Source organism: Chiloscyllium plagiosum, unplaced genomic scaffold (assembly GCF_037043375.1).
Source record: "Chiloscyllium plagiosum isolate Xiang-an unplaced genomic scaffold, Cpla_swu_hap1 HiC_scaffold_1, whole genome shotgun sequence".
Lineage (NCBI taxonomy): Eukaryota > Metazoa > Chordata > Chondrichthyes > Orectolobiformes > Hemiscylliidae > Chiloscyllium > Chiloscyllium plagiosum.
Window position 1 is genome coordinate 55,036,907 of NW_028270139.1, and position 19,305 is coordinate 55,056,211.

Here is a 19,305-nt window from a genome sequence, read left to right on the forward strand (position 1 = left end):
TCGACGAAGATCCAGGATCAGGGAGTTGGAGAGGGAGTTGCTCGACCTGGAGTCATGCCTCTGTCAGCCCGACGCGGACCCGGCCCTGCACGGGGCGTACGAAGAGAAGAAGGCCGCGCTCCGGGACCTGCAGCTCGTCGGGGCTCGGGGCGCGTACGTGAGGTCGCGGATCCAGCTTCTCCAGGACCTGGACCGCGGCTCCCCCCTTCTACTCGCTGGAAAAAAGGCGTGGCACCCGTCAGCAGCTCCTTGTGCTGCTGGCCGACGACGGGTCCCTCGTCTCGGATCCGGAGGGCGTCAGGGCCCACGTCCGGAACTATTACACGGCTCTGTTCTCTCCGGATCCGTCCAGCGAGGATGCTCGCAGAGTTCTGTGGGAGGACCTGCCGCAGCTCAGCCCGGAGGACGCCGGAAGGCTCGACACTCCTGTCACCTTAGAGGAGCTGACCGGCGCCCTCGACCGGCTCTCGAGGAGCAAAACCCCGGGGCTGGACGGGCTGACTGTGGAGTTCTTCAGGGCGTTCTGGGACGTCCTGGGGAGCGACTACGCACAGGTCCTGGGGGAGTGTCTAAATGCCGGACTGCTGCCCCTTTCTTGGCGCAGGGCAGTCATCGTCCTGCTGCCAAAGAAGGGGGACCTTCGTTCTTTGAAGAACTGGCGTCCGGTCTCCCTCCTCAGCACGGATTACAAAATCTTCGCCAGGGTGTTGTCTTCTCGCCTGGCCTCCGTGCTGGCCCACATGATTCACCCGGACCAGTCCTACACGGTCCCGGGCCGGAGGATACACGATAACGTCCACCTGGTCCGGGACCTGATCCATTTCTGTCGACGGGCTGGTCTGCCGAGTGCCTTCCTGTCTCTCGACCAGGAGAAGGCGTTCGACAGGGTCGATCACGAGTACCTGCTCGGGACTCTGCAGGCATTCGGGTTCGGGACGCAGTTCGTCGCCCGGATCCGACTTTTGTACGCCGCCGCAGAGTGTCTGGTTAAAGTTAACGGGTCCCTGACGGCGCCCCTTCGCTTCGGGAGAGGAGTGCGTCAAGGCTGCCCCCTGTCCGGCCAGCTGTATTCCCTGTGCGTGGAGCCTTTCCTGCGCCTCTTGCGGAGGAGGTTGTCGGGGCTGGTTCTGCGCGGCGCGGGCACGGGGGTGGTCCTCTCGGCCTACGCCGACGATGTGCTCCTCACTTTCACCGACCCGGCTGACCTGGGGAGGATGCGCGAGTGCCAGGCCGTGTACTCGGCGGCATCTTCCGCCAGGATCAACTGGGCCAAATGTTCCGGACTACTGGTCGGCCCGTGGCGGGTGGACTCTCTGCCGGAGGAGTTACGGGGGTTCAGCTGGAGTACCACCCATCTCCTCTACCTGGGGGTCTACCTCGGCCCGGCTGAGGAATCCTGGCTGGCCAACTGGCAGGAGCTGGAGGCCAAAGTCTCGGCTCGCCTAGGCCGCTGGACAGGACTGCTCCGAGTGCTATCTTACAGGAGTCGAGTGCTGGTCATAAACCAGCTGGTGGCCGCCATGCTGTGGTACCGGCTGGTCACTTTGGTCCCTCCTCCTGGCTTTGTCGCTGACATCCAGAGAACGTTGGTCGATTTCTTCTGGGACAAAAAGATGCACTGGGTCGCCGCGCAGGTTCTGAGTCTCCATATTGAGGAGGGCGGTCAGTCGCTGGTGTGCGCCCGCACCCAGGTCGCGACGTTCCGCCTTCAGACCTTGCGGCGATACCTTTACGTCGAGCCTCCTCCTAGGTGGTGTGCCCTGGCGACGTATTTTTTCCGCCAGGTGCGTAACCTCAACTACGACACGCAGCTCCTGTTCGTCGACCGTGACGGTTTGGAGGTCGCCCTCAAGACGCTGCCTGTCTTTTACCAGGACCTGATCACTGTCTGGAACATGGTCGAATCGCGTCGCGCCTACCCTCCGGCTGGAGTAGCGGCTATCGTCAGGGAGCCGTTGCTCAGGAATCCGCACCTCCGTACTCGCGGGTTCGAGTGGCTGTCGAGGGGAGGGCCGTGGCGGCGAGGGTGACCAGGGTCGGGGACGTGCTGGGTGCCGGGCGCCTGGGCTGGACGCTACCGCAGGACATAGCGAGCAGGGCAGCGGTAGACGTCCAGTACGTGGCCACCGCCATCCGACGCCTTAAAACGGCGGTGCTCGGACCCGACGTAGTGCACCAGTTGGAGGACACTCAGGTTTGCGGTGGGATCCTGTCCGCACTCACCCCAGCCCGGACGGAATTTCACATTGGCCCCAAGGTCCCGTACTTCCCGCGGGAGCCTGTGCCCCACAACCTGAGCCGCCTCAAATTTTAATTTTCTTTCTTTCAAAGACCTAAAAAGGAAGGCCTTGTATAGACTGCTGCTGCACACCATCCACCTCTTCTCCCTCATCCACCGTCCGGACACGCCTTGGCGTGCCCATTTGCCACCGGGCGGTGGGGATCCCCAGTGGAGGGCTCTCTACGTGGGAGTCCTCCCCCTTTCTCTCGGGGATCTGGGGTGGAGGGTGCTGCACGCAGCAGTCCCCTGCAACCGCAGATTGCGGTGGTTCACGGACTCCCAGCCCAACTGCTTGTTCTGTGGCGCTGTGGAGTCCGTGGACCATGTATATATTGGGTGTGGGCGTTTGCACTCCCTTTTTGATTTCCTTAAAAACCTTCTCCTCTGTTTTTGGCTGCACTTCAGTCCCACGCTCCTGATCTTTGGGCACCCGGTACGGAGGAAGGAGGGCAGGTCTGAAGATCTCCTCGTGGGTCTGCTCCTGGGCCTGGCCAAACTGGCCATCAACAGGTCCAGGCAGCGGGCCGTGGAGGGGGTCGTTAGGGCTGACTGCCTGCCCATCTTTCGCGGTTACGTTAGGGCCCGGGTGTCCTTGGAGAAGGAGCACGCGGTGTCCACCAACACCCTGGAGTTGTTCAGGGAGAGGTAGGCGCCACGGAGTGGAGTGCATCATTTCTCCCTCCAACTCTATTTTAATTTAGTCCCTGTCCTCCCCTTCACTGTTTGATCACACAGCACTGCCCTTTGTGAAGGGCACTGCTTGTCACTGGCCACTCAGGTGTTTTTCCCTATTGAGAGTTGGATCAGTGTGAGTGTGAGTGCGCATGTGCAAGGACTCTCCTCCTTGAAGGGGACTGTCCCTGGATCAGCTGCCCCATAGTGAGAGAAAGGAAGGAAGAAAGAAGAGGAGGAGGCAGAAGCAGAAGGAGGTGAGAGCTTTTGAGTCTGGGGCCTACTTTTGGAGCTGCAGCCTGGCCCTCACCCAGGTCAAGGGAGTGTTGCTGCTGACCTGGGGCCCACTCCCACTGCTGGTCTCTGGGACCCCGCCCGGACCTGCCTCAGCTGTTGCTGCTTGGGGCCTGCCTCATTGCTGCTGCCTGGGACTCGCCTTGGGGCCCCTCCTAGGACCTCCACCACTGCTGCTGCCTGGGACTCAATTTTGGGACTTGCCTTGGGGGCCGTCCCCGACAGGTCTGCCCCTGACTGCTGCGGCCAAGGAACTGCCTGGGACTTGTCAGAGGCCTGCCTCCACCGCTGCTGTTGCCTGAGGCCTGCCTCCACCACCGCTGCCTGGGACTCGCCTTGGGCCCTTCCCCACAACCTCCACCGCTGCTGCTGCCAGAGGCCCACTTCCACCACCGCTGCCAGGGACTTGCCTAGGGGACTCTCCCCAACAGATCTGCCCCCCCCACCGCTGCCACAGAGGGCGTACCTGGGACTCGCGAGAGGCCTGCCTCCACCGTTGTTGTTGCCTGAGGCCAGTCTCCACCGTCACTACCTGGGACTCGCCTTGGGCCCCTCCCCACAACCTCCACCACTGCTGCTGCTAGAGGCCCACCTCCACCGCTGCTGCCTGGGGCCTACTAATATTCAGCAGCAGAATATGGCGAGCCCGAAGGTCGCGGGGCCCAGCCGCACCTACGCCGGGGTAGCCGCTGACTTAGACTTGGCTGTCCCAACCCCAGCCGCAACCACGACCCCCTTCAGGCACCTGACTAAATGCCTGGGGGTAAAGGCCTATCCCCACCCCAACATGTCCATCAAGGCCTGCAGTAAGGCCATGGCTAGTGTGGTCGGCCCACTGGCCATCGTCGCTGCGGCCCGGATGTACGGGAAGGCCGTCTTTTTCCTTAAGACCGAGCAGGCGGTCCACCTGGCCGTGGAGAGGGGGCTCACTGTGGGCGGGACACATTTGCCTGTCGACCCTCTGAAGGTTACGGCCCAGAGGGTCGTGATCTCCAACATCCCGCCCTTCATTCCCAGTGAGCTCCTTCTCCCCCACCTCACCACCCTGGGGGAAGATCCGGTCAGGTGTCCAACCGCTCCTGCTCGGTCTTAATGACCCCCGCCCTCCGACACATCTACTCCTTCCGACGCCAGGTGTTCATTTGCCTGGCCCGGGAGGAGGTCACCGAGGACTCATTCACCCTCCTCCATGAGGGCGCGGCCTACCGCATCTTCTGGACGGCGGACAGCGTGCGGTGCCACCTGTGCCGCAAGGTGAGGCACATTAGAAAAAAACTGCCCCACCCAGAAGGCTGCCCAGCCTGTGCCAACAGCTGATGGTGGTGCCACCGCACCCATTCCCCCTCGAAGTCAACACCACAAACCCCGGCACCGGAGGCTAAGCCAGAGGCTTCCAACACTCCAGCCTCTGGCAGGGAGGGGGGTGAGCGTCCGGCTGGCCAGAAGGTGCTGAAGACGTGACATGTCAGGCCCACCCACGGGGCCACCACCCTATCCCCTTCCCCGACACCACCCTATCCCCTTCCCCGACACCACCCTATCCCCTTCCCCGACACCACCCTATCCCCTTCCCCGACACCACCCTATCCCCTTCCCCGACACCACCCTATCCCCTTCCCCGACACCACCCTCACGACCTGGCCTGCCCCAGCACGACAATCCCCCTGCGGCCGTGCCAGCATCGCCCCGGCGTGGGAACCCTGACCCCCAAACCCGTACCTGACCCTGGCCCCACTGACCCCGCATCCACCCCCACCCCGTTAGAGAAACCCCTGGCGCTGCAACACCCGGACCGAGGGGGCCCTGAGCCTGAGCCCCGCCACACCCTGGCACTAACCTGGGGGGAACCACCGCTGCCCCACCTCCTGCAGCGACCATGTCTCTGGGCCCCGGAGAGGGAATTAGGCCCGTGCCCCTCACTCACCTGATAAACCAGGGGTGGGGCAGGAAGTGACACGGCTGACCTGGCCTCGCCCCCTGTATTACCCCAGCCAATCGTATTCTGGTAAAGGCTGGGGGGAGAGTCCTCAGGCCCCATAACCACCAAGGCGAGTGGGGAGGGGAAGGCCCATAAATTCCCCCTTGTCTCTCTGGGGAAGAGGCACCAGCCCTTGGAGGGGAGAGACACTCCAGTAGTGTGCCGGCAGTGCTGCATATCCTCTCTAGGCGAAGAGCCAACGGTGCCTCTTGACTGTCCCGCACTGTGGCCCGACCTACCCAAACCTCCAGGGCTACAGCAGGGCCTCCTGTTGCCTCAACTCCTCCAGCCCCTGGGGAGGACTTTAACAACCATGAGGGCCATGGTGCGGGTGACAACGGAGGACCCTCTGCTGGGTTGTTGAGCGGTGGAGAGGAGGAAGGTGTTATCCTCGCTCCTCCCTCCCAGACTGTTTTTCTGGGGGCCTTGGCCCTGGGGGAGGACCTTTTCCCTGAGGAGGTGGGCATCCCGGTGTCAGGAGAGGAGCGGGGCCCCAGGCCTTTGCCGCCCGACGACCCAAACTCGGGGTGCGCTGAGGAAGGTACCGCCGGTGACCCTGGGGGTGGGGTCGCCGGGGGTTTGAGGTGAGTTGGCAGTGCCGGACCAGCCCCCATCTTCTCGGTGGGGGAGGAGTCGGTGACCGAGGGTGAGCTCCCGGAGGAGGGTTCGGGATCGGTGGCGGACACCGGGGACGACGCGGACTCTGTCTGCAGTGACATTTTCGAATTCCAAGTGCCCCCCACCGATCTCCCCTTCATCCCCCTCGAGGAACTCCGGGAATTTGTCGAGGAAACTCTGAGTCGCTGGGATAGAGCCCAACTGGCGCTCGGCCGCTGGAGCTCCTTTGAAAGACTTTACTGGTCGGCCCTCGCTGCTCGCCAGGCGCCTGGGCTCGATGTCAATGAGCGAAAGCAAGTCAGGAACTTCCTGGGGGCATTCCTGGTGAGGGTGTGGGACTTCTGTGCCCCTCCCTTGTCCTCCCTGTAAATATGTATATAGGTTTTTAACTGTACTGGTAGTGGTTGCACAACGCTTCTGACATGGAGACAACTATAGCCAGCCTCAACATCAACGGCAGCAGGGAATCACAGCGCAGATTCCAGACCCTCTCGGTCCTCCGGGACGGGAGGTATGCGGTGTGCTTCCTGCAAGAAACCCACACTACCCCGGGAGACGACAGCCACCTGGCTCCTGGAGTGGCGAGGAGGGGGTCTACATGAGTCACCTCACCCGCAGATCTGGCAGGGTGGCTATCTTGTTGGCCCCACATTTTCAGCCTGAGATCGTGGGGGTCAGGGAGCCCATGCCAGGCCGTTTGCTTCACCTGATGGTTCGGCTGGGGGGCGCGGTGCTTCACTTGGTGAACGTCTACGCTCCCCTGGACTGGCCGAGGAAAGCGAGCTTCTTTGAAGAAGTGTGCACTCATCTCGTTTCCATCGACGAGAACCAGTGTGTCGTCCTCGGGGGAGATTTTAACTGTGCCCTCGAGGGCAGGGACCACGGCGGTGCCCGCACTGGCTGGGCGTCGGGGAGGAGGTTGGGGGACTTGGTCAAGTCCTTAGACCTGGTGGACGTCTGGCGGAATCTCCATCCCGACTCCATCGCCTTCACCTTCGTGAGGCCTGGGGTCGAGCGTCTAGAATTGACCGCCTGTACGTTTTGCAGGCATACGCCTCCTGTTTTCCGAAGGCCTCCACGCGGCAGGTTTCGTGCACGGACCATCACCTGGTGTGGGCGGAACTCCTTCCGTTCGACGCCAGGCTCGGCACCGCGTACTGTCACTTTAACAACCTGCTGCTGGAGGACGAGCGGTTCGGGGACTCGTTTCGTCGTTTCTGGGCCAGCTGGAGAAGGAAGCGGGGAAGCTTCCCCTCCCTGAGGCTATGGTGGGACGTGGGCGTCTTCTGTCAGGAGTACGCGAGGGGTCGATGAAGAGGCGGAAATCCAGGATCGAGGAGTTGGAGAGGGAGATGCTCGACCTGGAGTCATGCCTTGGTCAGCCCAACGCGGACCCGGCCCTGCGCGGGGTGTACGAAGAGAAGAAGGCCGCGCTCCGGGACCTGCAGCTCGTCGGGGCGCGTACCTGAGCTCACGGATCCAGCTCCTCCAGGACCTGGACCGCGGCTTCCCCTTCTTCTACTCGCTGGAAAAAAGGCGTGGCACCCGTCAGCAGCTCCTTGTGCTGCTGGCCGACGACGGGTCCCTCTTCTCGGATCCGGAGGGCATCAGGGCCCACATCCGAAACTATTACACGGCTCTGGTCTCTCCGGATCCGTCCAGCGAGGATGCTCGCAGAGTTCTGTGGGAGGACCTGCCACAGCTCAGCCCGAAGAACGCTGGAAGGCTCGACGCTCCCGTTACTTAAGAGGAGCTGACCGGCGCCCTCAACCAGCTCTCGAGGGGCAAGTCCCCGGGGCTGGACGGGCTGACTGGAGTTCTTCAGGGCATTCTGGGACATCCTGGGGAGCGACTACGCACAGGTCCTGGGGGAGTGTCTAAATGCCGGAGAGCTGCCCCTTTCTTGGCACAGGGTGGTCATCGTCCTGCTGCCAAAGAAGGGGGACCTTTGTTCCTTGAAGAACTGGCGTCCGGTCTCCCTCCTCAGCACGGACTACAAAATCTTCGCCAGGGTGTTGTCTTCTCGCCTGGCCTCCGTGCTGGCCCACATGATTCACCCGGACCAGTCCTACACGGTCCCGGGCCGCAGGATACACGACAACGTCCACCTGGTTCGGGACCTGATCCATTTCTGTCAACGGGCTGGTCTGCTGAGCGCCTTCCTGTCTCTCGACCAGGAGAAGGCGTTCCACAGGGTCGATCACGAGTACCTGCTCGGGACTCTGCGGGCATTCGGGTTCGGGACGCAGTTCGTCGCCCGGATCCGACTTTTGTACACCGCCGCAGAGTGTCTGGTTAAAGTTAACGGGTCCCTGACGGTGCCCCTTCCCTTCGGGAGAGGAGTGCGTCAAGGCTGCCCCCTGTCCGGCCAGCTGTATTCCCTGTGCGTGGAGCCTTTCCTGCGCCTCTTGCGGAGGAGGTTGTCGGGGCTGGTTCTGCGCGGTGCGGGCACGGGGTTGGTCCTCTCTGCCTACGCTGATGACGTGCTCCTCACTTTCACTGACCCGGCTGACCTGGGGAGGATGCGTGAGTGCCAGGCTGTGTACTCTGCAGCGTCTTCCGCCAGGATCAACTGGGCCAAATGTTCCGGACTACTGGTCGGTCCATGGCAGGTGGACTCTCTGCCGGAGGAGTTACGGGGGTTCAGCTGGAGTACCACTCTTCTCTGGGGGTCTACCTCGGCCCGGCTGAGGAATCCTGGCCGGCCAACTGGCAGGAGCTGGAGGCCAAAGTCTCTGCTCGCCTAGGCCGCTGGATAGGACTGCTCTGAGTGCTATCTTACAGGAGTCGAGTACTGGTCATAAACCAGCTGGTGGCCGCCATGCTGTGGTACCGGCTGGTCACTTTGGTCCCTCCTCCTGGCTTTGTCGCTGACATCCAGAGAACGTTGGTCGACTTCTTCTGGGACAAAAAGATGCACTGGGTCTCTGCGCAGGTTCTGAGTCTCCCTATTGAGGAGGGCAGTCAGTTGCTGGTGTGCGTCCGCACCCAGGTCGCGACGTTCCGCCTTTAGACCTTGCAGCAATACCTTTACATCGAGCCTCCTCCTAGGTGGTGCGCCCTGGCGATATATATTTTTTCCACCAGGTGCGTAGCCTAAACTACAACATGCAGCTCCTGTTCGTCGACTGTGACAGTTTGGAGGTCGCCCTCAAGACGCTGCCTGTCTTTTACCAGGACCTGATCTCTGTTTGGAACATGGTCGAATTGCGTCACGCCTACCCTCAGGCTGGAGTAGCGGCTGTCAGGGAGCCATAGCTCAGGAATCCGCACCTCCGTACTCGCGGGGTCGAGTGGCTGTCGGAGGGGAGGGCCGTGGCGGCGAGGGTGACCAGGGTCGGGGCGTGCTGGGTGCCGGGAGCCTGGGCTGGACGCTGCTGTAGGACATAGTGAGCAGGGCAGCGGTAGACGTCCAGTACGTGGCCACCGCCATCCAACGCCTTAAAACGGCGGTGCTCGGACCCGACGTAGTGCACCAGTTGGAGGACACTCAGGTGTGCGGTGGGATCCTGTCCGCACTCACCCCAGCCCGGATGGAATTTCACATTGGCCCCAAGGTCCCGTACTTCCCGCGGGAGCCTGTGCCCCACAACCTGAGCCGCCTCCGGAATTTTAATTTTGTTCTCTTCCAGGGGCTAAAAAGGAGGGCCTTATATAGACTGCTGCTGCACATCGTCTTTTCTCCCACATCCACCGTTCGGACACGCCTTGGCGTGCCCATTTGCCACCGGGCGATGGGGATCCCCAGTGGAGGGCTCTCTACGTGGGAGTCCTCCCCCTTTCTCTCGGGGATCTGGGGTGGAGGGTGCTGCACGCAGCAGTCCCCTGCAACCGCAGATTGCGGTGGTTCATGGACTCCCAGCCCAACTACTTGTTCTGTGGTGCTGTGGAGTCCATGGACCATGTATATATTGGGTGTGGGCGTTTGCACTCCCTTTTTGATTTTCTGAAAAACCTCCTCCTCTGCTTTTGGTTGCACTTCAGTTCCACGCTCCTGGTCTTCGGGCCCCTGCTACGCAGGAGGGAGGGCCAGGTCTGAAGACCTCCTCGTGGGTCTGCTCCTGGGCCTGGCCATCAACAGGTCCAGGCAGCGGGCTGTGGAGGGGGTCGTTAGGGCCGACTGCCTGCCCCTCTTCTGCGGTTACGTTAGAGCCCGGGTGTCCTTGGAGAAGGAGCACGCCAGGATCCACCAACACCCTGGAGTTGTTCAGGGAGAGGTGGGCGCCGCAGGGAGTGGAGTGCATCATTTCTCCCTCCAACTTTATTTTGATTTAATCCCTGCCCTCCCCTTCACTGTTTGATCACACAGCATTGCCTTTTGTGAAGGGTACTGCTTGTCACTGGCCTCTCGGGTGTTTTCCTATCTTCCTGGTGGTGGAAATTGAATAAAGTTTTGTGCACCTTGTGTCTCTCACTGTGTGTCGCACCTGCGCACACACACACACCATGGGTGCTGGGGAAAACATAAGCACTACTGCAGTTAGGCGGTAGTGTGGGGGTTAGAAAAAAAAAGAAACAGGAGTGTTTCTCACACCTGCACACAAAAAATAAACTGGAGTGTCACTTCAGTCCCACATGCGTGATCTTCCTGCACCAAGTAAGGAGGGGAAGGACAGGTCAGAGGACCTCCTTGTAGGTCTGCTCCTGGGCCTGGCCAAACTGGCCATCAACAGGTCCAGGCAACGGGCCATGGCGGGGGTCGTTAGGGCCGACTGCCTGCCCCTCTTCCGCAGTTACGTTAGAGCCCGGGTGCCTCTGGAAAAGAAGCACGCGGTCTCCACCAACACCCTGGAGTTGTTCAGGGAGAGGTGGTCGCTGCAGGGAGTGGAGTGCATTATTTCCCCCTCCAACTTTATTTTGACTTAATCCCTGCCCTCCTCTTCACTGTTTGATCACGCAGCATTTTCCTCTAAGAAGGGCATTGCTTGTCACTGGCCTTTGGGTGTTTCTTTTTTCCCTGGTGATGGAAATTTGAATAAAGATATATGCACCTTGTGTCTTTCACTGTGTCTCACTCCTGCACACAAAAAAAGAAAAAAAACAGGGGTTTTTAAGGGACTCAAAGTGCTAAATTGTAGTTGATTTTTCCTCATTAAAAAAAATAAACTAGAGTGTCACTTCAGTCCCACACTCATGATCTTCCTGCACCCGGTAAGGAGGGTCAGGGCAGGTCAGAGGACCTCCTTGTAGGTCTGCTCCTGGGCCTGGTCAAACTGGTCCAGGCAGTGGGCCATGGAGGGTGCCGTTAGAGCCGATTGCCTGCCCCTCTTCCGCGATTATGTGAGAGCCCAGGTGTTTCTGGAGTAGGAGCATGCGGTGTCCACCAACACCCTTGAGCTGTACATGGCGAGGTAGTGTATTATTTCCCCCTCCAACTCTATTTTGACTTAATCCCTGCCCTCCTCTTCACTGTTTGATCACGCAGCATTGTCCTCTAAGAAGGGCATTGCTCGTCACTGGCCACCAGGGTGTTTTCTTTCTTTCTGGTGGTGGAAATTGAATAAAGATTTGTACACCTTGTCTCTCACTGTGTCTCACACCTGCACACACACAGCAAGGGTGCTGGGGAAAATATAAAAGAAAAATAAACTGGAGTGCCAGGGATTCTGCTCACTCTAGGAGCCAGCTCTGAGCTAGTTGGGTCAGTGGTGTGTTCCATGGACATGTAAATAAAGAATGGCTTGGTAATGGGATACTGGCCTTCGTGGAATTATTTCAGTGGCAATGAGAGGAAAACACTCTCCTGAACAGGTTCACTGGCGACCGTTGTCTTTGAGCTGGGGTAAGCATTTCTGGCATCATGCCACCATTTAGAAGCTTGACTCATTCGATCCAGGCATATGAAAAACAAATAATTCTTCTGACAGCATGTGGACCTGTAGCCTTTTGGATTATTAGCAGCCTAAATTTCCCTGAAGTACCAGATTCTAAAACCTTTCAAGAGTTGATGGATTTAGCAAAGGAATATTACAACTCAAAGTCTCCTCTAATTCTGAGGTGTTATCAGTTTTACTTGGCAGTTTGAGAACCAGGGGAATTCATATCGGGATTTTTGACAAAGTTAAGACAACTGGTGTGACTTTGGTCCCGCAACATGTGACTTTGGTTTAACCCTTAATGAGATGCTGAGAGGCCATATGGTATGTGGGATTAATGATGTGACTGTGCAAAAACGCCTACTAGCTGAAGCCGACCTGAATTCAAACAGGCACTACAATTGGCTTTATCATTAGAAAATGTGGCAAGCGGAGCATATGAGTTACAAGGTATGCTGATGGAAGTGGAAACCCTCGCCAGGCTGACTGAGCTTGGGGGGCACCACTTGAGTGAACACAATTGCATAGTCTCACTCAGGACAGATCCTGAACAGAGGGACTGTAGGTCAGCCTGTAGCAAAACCCAAAGGCAAAGCCAAGCCTTTGCCAAATAGTTAAAATTTTCTTCAGGATCCATGTCAGCAGGCCATTGTAGTTGCTGCTGATATGTGGACTCAATACAGCAAAAGAGTCCCACTAGAGCTGAAATAAGTAAGAGAATTCAGGTTGGTATCTAGGAGAGTGCACACTCTGGAAAGTCCATCTACAGCTGGTTTGGAACAGTTAAATTACTTTGCAACATCCAAATCAGAACCAATCAAAATAAATGTCTGCTCAAATGGTCACCCAGTTCTACTGGAAGTCAGTACTGATGTGGCTGTGTCAGTGATTGGGGGACAAATCGTTAACAAAATTTTCTTGCGACTCCAACCCTTAAGTTTGTGTAAGACCTCAGCCAGGCTGAGAACTGATAACGGGAAGCCCCTTCAGATTAAGGGTACAATTTTGGTTCCGGTCTCTTACGAGAAGCAGCTTGTTCAGTTGCCATTATTGTAGTAAAAGGCTTGGGCCCAAGCTTAATGGGGTGAAATTGGTTGAGAAAGATTTAACTTCATTGGCTCAACATTTTTGTGTAGAAAATGGCTGCCTGAGTCCTAAATTAGTATCTGAATATCTTTCAGGAAGATCTGAGGACAAAGGGGCCAAGGCCAACTTATGTGTTGACCAAGCAGTAGTTCCACGACTCTGCAAGGTCTGCCCAGTGCCATTTACCTTGTGTGCACAGGAGAGGCAGAAATCAGGAGGCTGGAACATGAAGGAATCATCAAACCTGTACATTTTGCAGAATGGGCAGCACTAGTTCTGCTGAAAGTGATAGCTGATGGATCAGTTTGCCTTTGTGAGGATTTTAAAGAAATTGTAAAGTGCCTTTTGCATTTGGATAAATATCCAATTACTTGTACAGAAGAGTTATATGCAAAACTGGTGGTGGGGGTGAGATGGTGGTGTCCTTCACGAAGCTAGATATGAGTCATGCATGGTTATTGGTCCACTACTTTTCATCATTTATATAAATAATTTGGATGTGAGCATAAAGGGTATAGTTAGTAAGTTCACAGATGACACCAAAATTGGAGGTGTAGTGGACAGTGAAGAAGGTTACCTCAGATTACAACGGGATCTTGATCGGATGGGCCAGTGGGCTGAGAAGTAGCAGATGGAGTTTAATTTAGATAAATGCGAGGTGCTGCATTTTGGGAAAGCAAATCTTAGCAGGACTTATACACTTAATGGTAAGGTCCTAGGGAGTGTTGCTGAACAAAGAGACCTTGGAGTGCAGGTTCATAGCTCCTTGAAAGTGTAGTTGCAGGTAGATAGGATAATGAAGAAGGTTGAAAAGTGTGGTGATGGAAAAACACAGCAGGCCAGGCAGCATCCGAGGAGCAGGAGAATCGACGTTTCGGACATAAGCCCTTCTTCAGGAATGAGGCTGGTGTGCCAAGCGGGCTGAGATAAAAGGTAGGGGGGAGGGATTTTGGAGGAGGGGTGCTGGGAATACGATAGGTGGAAGGAGGTGAGGGTGAGGGTAATAGGCCTGAGAGGGGGTGGGGGCGGAGATGTCGGGAAGAAGATTGCAGGTCAAGAGGGCCGTGCTGAATCCGGGGGTTGGGACTGAGATAAGGTGGGGGAAGGGGAAATGAGGAAGCTGGAGAAGTCTACATTCATCCCGTGTGGTTGGAGGGTTCCTAGGCGGAAGATAAGGCACTCTTCCTCCAGGCGTCGTGTGGTCAGGGTCTGGCGATGGAGGAGGCCAAGGACCTGCATGTCCTTGGCGGAGTGGGGGGGGGGTTAAAGTGTTCAGCCACGGGGTGGTTGGGTTGGTTGGTGTAGGTGTCCCAGAGGGGTTCCCTGAAACGTTCCACAAGTAGGCGGCCTGTCTCCCCAATGTAGAGGAGACCACATCGGGTGCAGCGGATACAGTAAATGATGTGTGTGAAGGTGCAGGTGAATTTGCGATGGATATAGAAGGATCCACTGGGGCCTTGGAGAGAAATGAGGGGGGAGATGTGGGCGCAGGTTTTGCACCTCTTGCAGTTGCCGGGAGTGTAGGTTGGGTTGGTGGGGGGTGTGGACCTGACAAGGGAGTCGCGGAGGGTGGTCTCTCCCAAACGCTGATAGCAGTGGGGAAGGAAATATATCCCTGGTGGTGGGGTCTGTTTGGAGGTGGCAGAAATGACGGAGGATGATACAATGTATCTGGAGGTTGGTGGGGTGGAAGGTGAGGACCAGTGGGGTTCTGTCCTGGTGGCAATTGGAGGTTCAAGGGCGGAGGTGCGGGTAGTGGAGGAGATGCAGTGGAGGGCATCGTTGACAACGTCGGAGGGGAAATTGCGGTCTTTGAAGAAGGAGGCCATGTGGGTCGTTCGGTAGTGGAATTGGTCCTCCTGGGAGCAGATGCGGCAGAGGCGAAGGAATTGGGAATATGTGATGGCGTTTTTACAGGGGGCAGGGTGGAAGGAGGTGTAATCTAGTCTTCAAAGACCGCAATTTCCCCTCCGACGTGGTCGATGATGCTCTCCACCGCATCTCCTCCACTTCCCGCACCTCCGCCCTTAAACCTAGCCCCTCCAATCGCCACCAGGACAGAACGCCACTGGTCCTCACCTTTCACCCCACCAACCTCCGGATACATCCTCCATCATTTCCGCCACCTCCAAACAGACCCCACCACCAGCGATATATTTCCCTCCCCATCCCTATCAGCGTTCCGGAGAGACCACTCCCTCCGCAACTCCCTCATCAGATCCACACCCCCCACCAACCCAACCTCCACTCCCGGCACCTTCCCCTGCAACCGCAAGAAGTGCAAAACTTGCGCCCACATCTCCCCCCTCACCTCCCTCCAAGGCCCCAGTGGATCCTTCTATATCCATTGCAAATTCACTTGCACCTCCACACACATCATTTACTGTATCCACTGCACCCGATGTGGTCTCCTCTACATTGGGGAGACAGGCCGCCTACTTGCGAAACGTTTCAGGGAACCCCTCTGGGACACCTGCACCAACCAACCCAACTGCCCCGTGGCTGAACACTTTAACTCCCCCCCCCACTCCGCCAAGGACATGCAAGTCCTTGGCCTCCTCCATCACCAAACCCTGACCACATGACGCCTGGAGGAAGAGCGCCTTATCCTCCACCTAGGAACCCTCCAACCACACGGGATGAATGTAGACTTCTCCAGCTTCCTTATTTCCCCTCCCCCCACCTTATCTCAGTCCCAACCCCCAGATTCAGCACCACCCTCTTGACCTGCAATCTTCTTCCCGACCTCTCCGACCCCACTCCCTCTCCGGCCTATCATCCTCACCTCCTTCCACCTATCGTATTCCCAGCGCCCCTCCCCCAAATTCCCTCCCCCCTACCTTTTATCTCAGCCTGTTTGGCACACCAGCCTCATTCCTGAAGAAGGTCTTATGTCCGAAACATCGATTCTCCTGCTCCTCGGATGCTGCCTGGCCTGCTGTGTTTCTCTAGCGCAACATTTTTCAACTCTGGTCTCCAGCATCTGCAGTCCTCACTTCCTGCATAATGAAGAAGGTTTTTGGTATGTTTTCCTTTATTGGTCAGAAGTTGGGAGGTCATGTTGCAACGGTACAGGACATTGGTTAGGCCACTGGGAATATTGCGTGCAATTCTAGTTTCATTCCTATCAGAAACATATGTGAGATTTGAAAAGATTTACAAGGATGTTGACAGGGTTGCAGGATTTAAGCTATAGGGAGAATTTGAATAGGTTAGGGCTGTTTTTCCTGGAGTGTTGGAGGCGGACTTTATAGAGGTTTATAAAATCATGAGGGGCATGGATAGGATAAATAGACAAAGTCTTTTTCCTGGGGGTGGAGAGCCCAGAACTAGAGGGCATAGGTTTAGGGTGAGTGGGGAAAGATATAAAGGAGACCTAAGGTGTAACTTTTTCATGCAGAGGGTGGTACATGTATGGAATGAGCTGCCAGAGGAAGAGGCAGATACAAGTACAATTGCAACATTTAAAAGGCATTTGGATGGATGTACGAATAGGAAGGGTTTTGAAGTGTTATGGGCCAGGTACTGGCAGGTGGGACTAGATTAGGTTGGGATATCTGGTCGGCATGGATAAGTTGGACCGAAGGGTCTGTTTCTATGCTGTACATCTCTATGACTCTATACCTGCTATTGTGATTCTCAGAAATATGTTACAGTTAATATCCATAAGAGTTTGTACTGATAACGAGACTGCCTTTCGTGAAATCATTGACTTTGCTATTTTTCTGCAGATAATGGAGAACATTTTACAAGCTCTACTGAGGTTGCCATTTATCGGGATGAAGTGCTAATAACAGCGAAGACCAATCAAGACCATTTAGAGAACTTAAATGTTTCTCCAAGGTTTGAATACACATTAAGAGGGAAAAATGTGTTCCAGGCATCCCAAATGACCTGCTTGGATTACAGAATCGAAACATTACCCATTTGAAGACAAAGTTAGGGCATTCAAAGGTGCCCTGCCTCCCACATCTGTACTGGAGCTTGGGTCTTTCATTGGGTTAATGAATTATTATGGAAAATTCATATGTTGTCTAAGGTGTTGGCATACTACATCCCAAGCAAGATGTGCTGACATATGATGTCTCAGTACAGTATTAGGGGTAGTGTTGGCTCACTAGTGGCCCAGCAGAGAGGAATGCCCAGTAGAAGATGTTTTCCAGATATTGGCTGATGCCGAACAAAGACATGCCCAGATAGAGAAGAAAGATTTGGCGGTCATCTTTGTTGTGAGAAAGTTTCACTAATACTTCTACAGATTTAAATTTGTAATAGTACTGGACCACTACCCCTGCTAGGGCAACTAAAAGAGGACAGTACCATGTCTCCCATTAGTTCAAGCCGAATTCCGCAGTGGGTTATTATTCTAGATGCGTACAATTACAAGTCGGAACACCGTCCTGGAGGTCCAGAGTCAAGTGCTAGTGCCTTGAGCCACCACCACCTGGAGTATGCACCACCTGTGGTGCTGCCAGTCAAAGAGTCTATTCTGGTTTTAAACTTTCTGGACACCTTTCCGGTCACCGCTGATAGTATCAAGCTGTGGACACACAGAGATCCCATTCTGGCAAAACTAAAGCAGCTGGTTGTGATGGCGGAAACAGAAGGACCATCACAACCAAAATTGAAACCTTTCAGGACCCAGTGAGATCAGATCACCATAGAGGATGCTTTATTATTATAGCGAACAGTAGTGATTGTCCCATTTAAAGGTTATTTCCAGATACTGGCTGAACCCCACCACGGTCATTCAGGGGTTTACAAAATGAATGTGTTGGTAAAACATTATTTCTGTGGCCAGGATTGGATGGGATGTCAAACATAGCTGCGTTGGTGTGGCAATGCCCAGATTCCCAATGAGGACAAAAATTACTTCCAGAGGCTCCCCCCACATTTGAGTGAGGCGGGGGGGGGGGGGGGGGGGGGGGGGGGGGCGGAGTTGGAGGAGGAGGAATGCCAAGTCTGGACCCAACACTTCACTAAGCAAGAGAGGTAGTTTACTTCAGGGGATGAAGTTTGGTGTCAAGACCATGAGAATGGGCCTGCATGGGTAAGAGGCCTGGTCGATGCGAGGTCAGGCCCTCTGACGTAAAGTTCAGGTAGGAGATGCTGTACTGAACGAGCAAATGGACTGCATGAAAGCTGCAAGCTTGCAAACAGGGCAGGAGCAAAACATACCTGGCACCTCAACATCTAGTAAGGCTGTCAGAACCCATGGGTTCTCCTGCTCTGTCTAGTGTCGATGAAACTACTGAGGATGGGATGGACACGGCAGATGTTGCAGACAGCCCCGACACTATTACTGCCTGAAGATGATGATGAGTTTTGGCTAGTTGCTCCGGGTGCAAGAGGTGGCTATGATCCAGTTGACATTGACAGTTTCTGAGGCAGAGTCAGAGGAACCCAAACTGGTGTGAAAATGCCCCAGGAGAAGCTACAGGAAAAAGAACAGGCCTATGCCCAGTACCTAGAGGGGGAGGGATAAATGTGATTGGAATGAGGTCAGCTAGGTGAACCTCAAAATATGAGTTCCTGATTGGGCCAGATTAACAGCCCCAATCAGGGAGTCTTGGCTGACAGATATAAACAGTAACATCAGGGGTTCTGCTTATACTAAGAGCCAGCTCTGAGCTAGCTGGGTCGGTGTCATGTACTATGCACCTGTAAATAAAGGGTGACTTGGTGATGGGAAAGTGCCCTTTATTGAGTTATTTCATTGGCAGAGAAAAAGATTGTTGATAGTAAGCCAGGTTGGAAAGGAAGCTAGATAAGTAATAATGGGGACAATGAATGATTGGAAATGGATTGGTTGTGCTGAAAGCAACCAATTTCATGACAGGACCTGGGGTTGTAAATGTAGGTAAAAGACATGGAAGGAGCTGCTCATGCTCTGAAATTGTTCAACTCGATGTTAAGTCCTGAAGTCTGGAAGTTACCTAAGCAATAGTTTCAGGTAGTGTTCTTCCAACTTGTGTTGAGTCTCGCTGGAGCACTGTAGCAGACGTAGGACAAAAGAGTTGACATGAAATACAGTGTAGTGAATTGGCAGGCAACTGTAAGCTCGGGGTCACTTTGACATGCAGAGTGTAGATGTTATGGAAATATTTACCAAGGTGTATCAATGAAGAAATAATCGGAGCTTGTCAGCAATTATCATGGAGTATTTTAACCGACATACAGTCCTCAAAAAAACATGCATAAAAATAGTCCAGAGTGTTTTCAAGACAGTTTCTTAGGCCAATGACTTATGGTATAAACCAGAAAGCAGACTATACTAGAACTGGTACTACCCATAGGTTAAGATTAATTACTGATCTCAAAGTGAAAGTGGCCCTAGGTAGCAGCAACCATAATATGATTGAATTTGACATATTGTTTAAGGGAAAGAAGTGCGGGTCCAAGGCTGCTGTTTTGAGTAAGAGAAAGGGCCATAATGAGGATATGAAAGTAAAGTTAGCAAAAGAGAACTGACAGTTTAAGTTACGGGATAGGCCAAGAGAGACGTAGCAGCAAATATTGAAGGACATAGCTACAAAATGGAAAATAGGTAGTTTCCAGCA

General features: G+C 55.2%; 1 protein-coding gene across 1 annotated transcript in view; it reads left to right on the plus strand.

Annotated features, from left to right (window-relative positions):
* LOC148152122 (uncharacterized) overlaps positions 1-17,619 on the plus strand; it is a 50,660-nt gene extending 33,041 nt beyond the window's left edge. Inside the window, exon 3 of the mRNA XM_087987823.1 lies at positions 16,477-17,619. Within this exon, the coding sequence (XP_087843949.1) occupies positions 16,477-16,676 (200 nt within the window). The 3' untranslated portion in view covers positions 16,677-17,619. The remainder of the gene's footprint in view (positions 1-16,476) is intronic.
* The last annotated feature ends 1,686 nt before the right edge of the window (positions 17,620-19,305 follow it).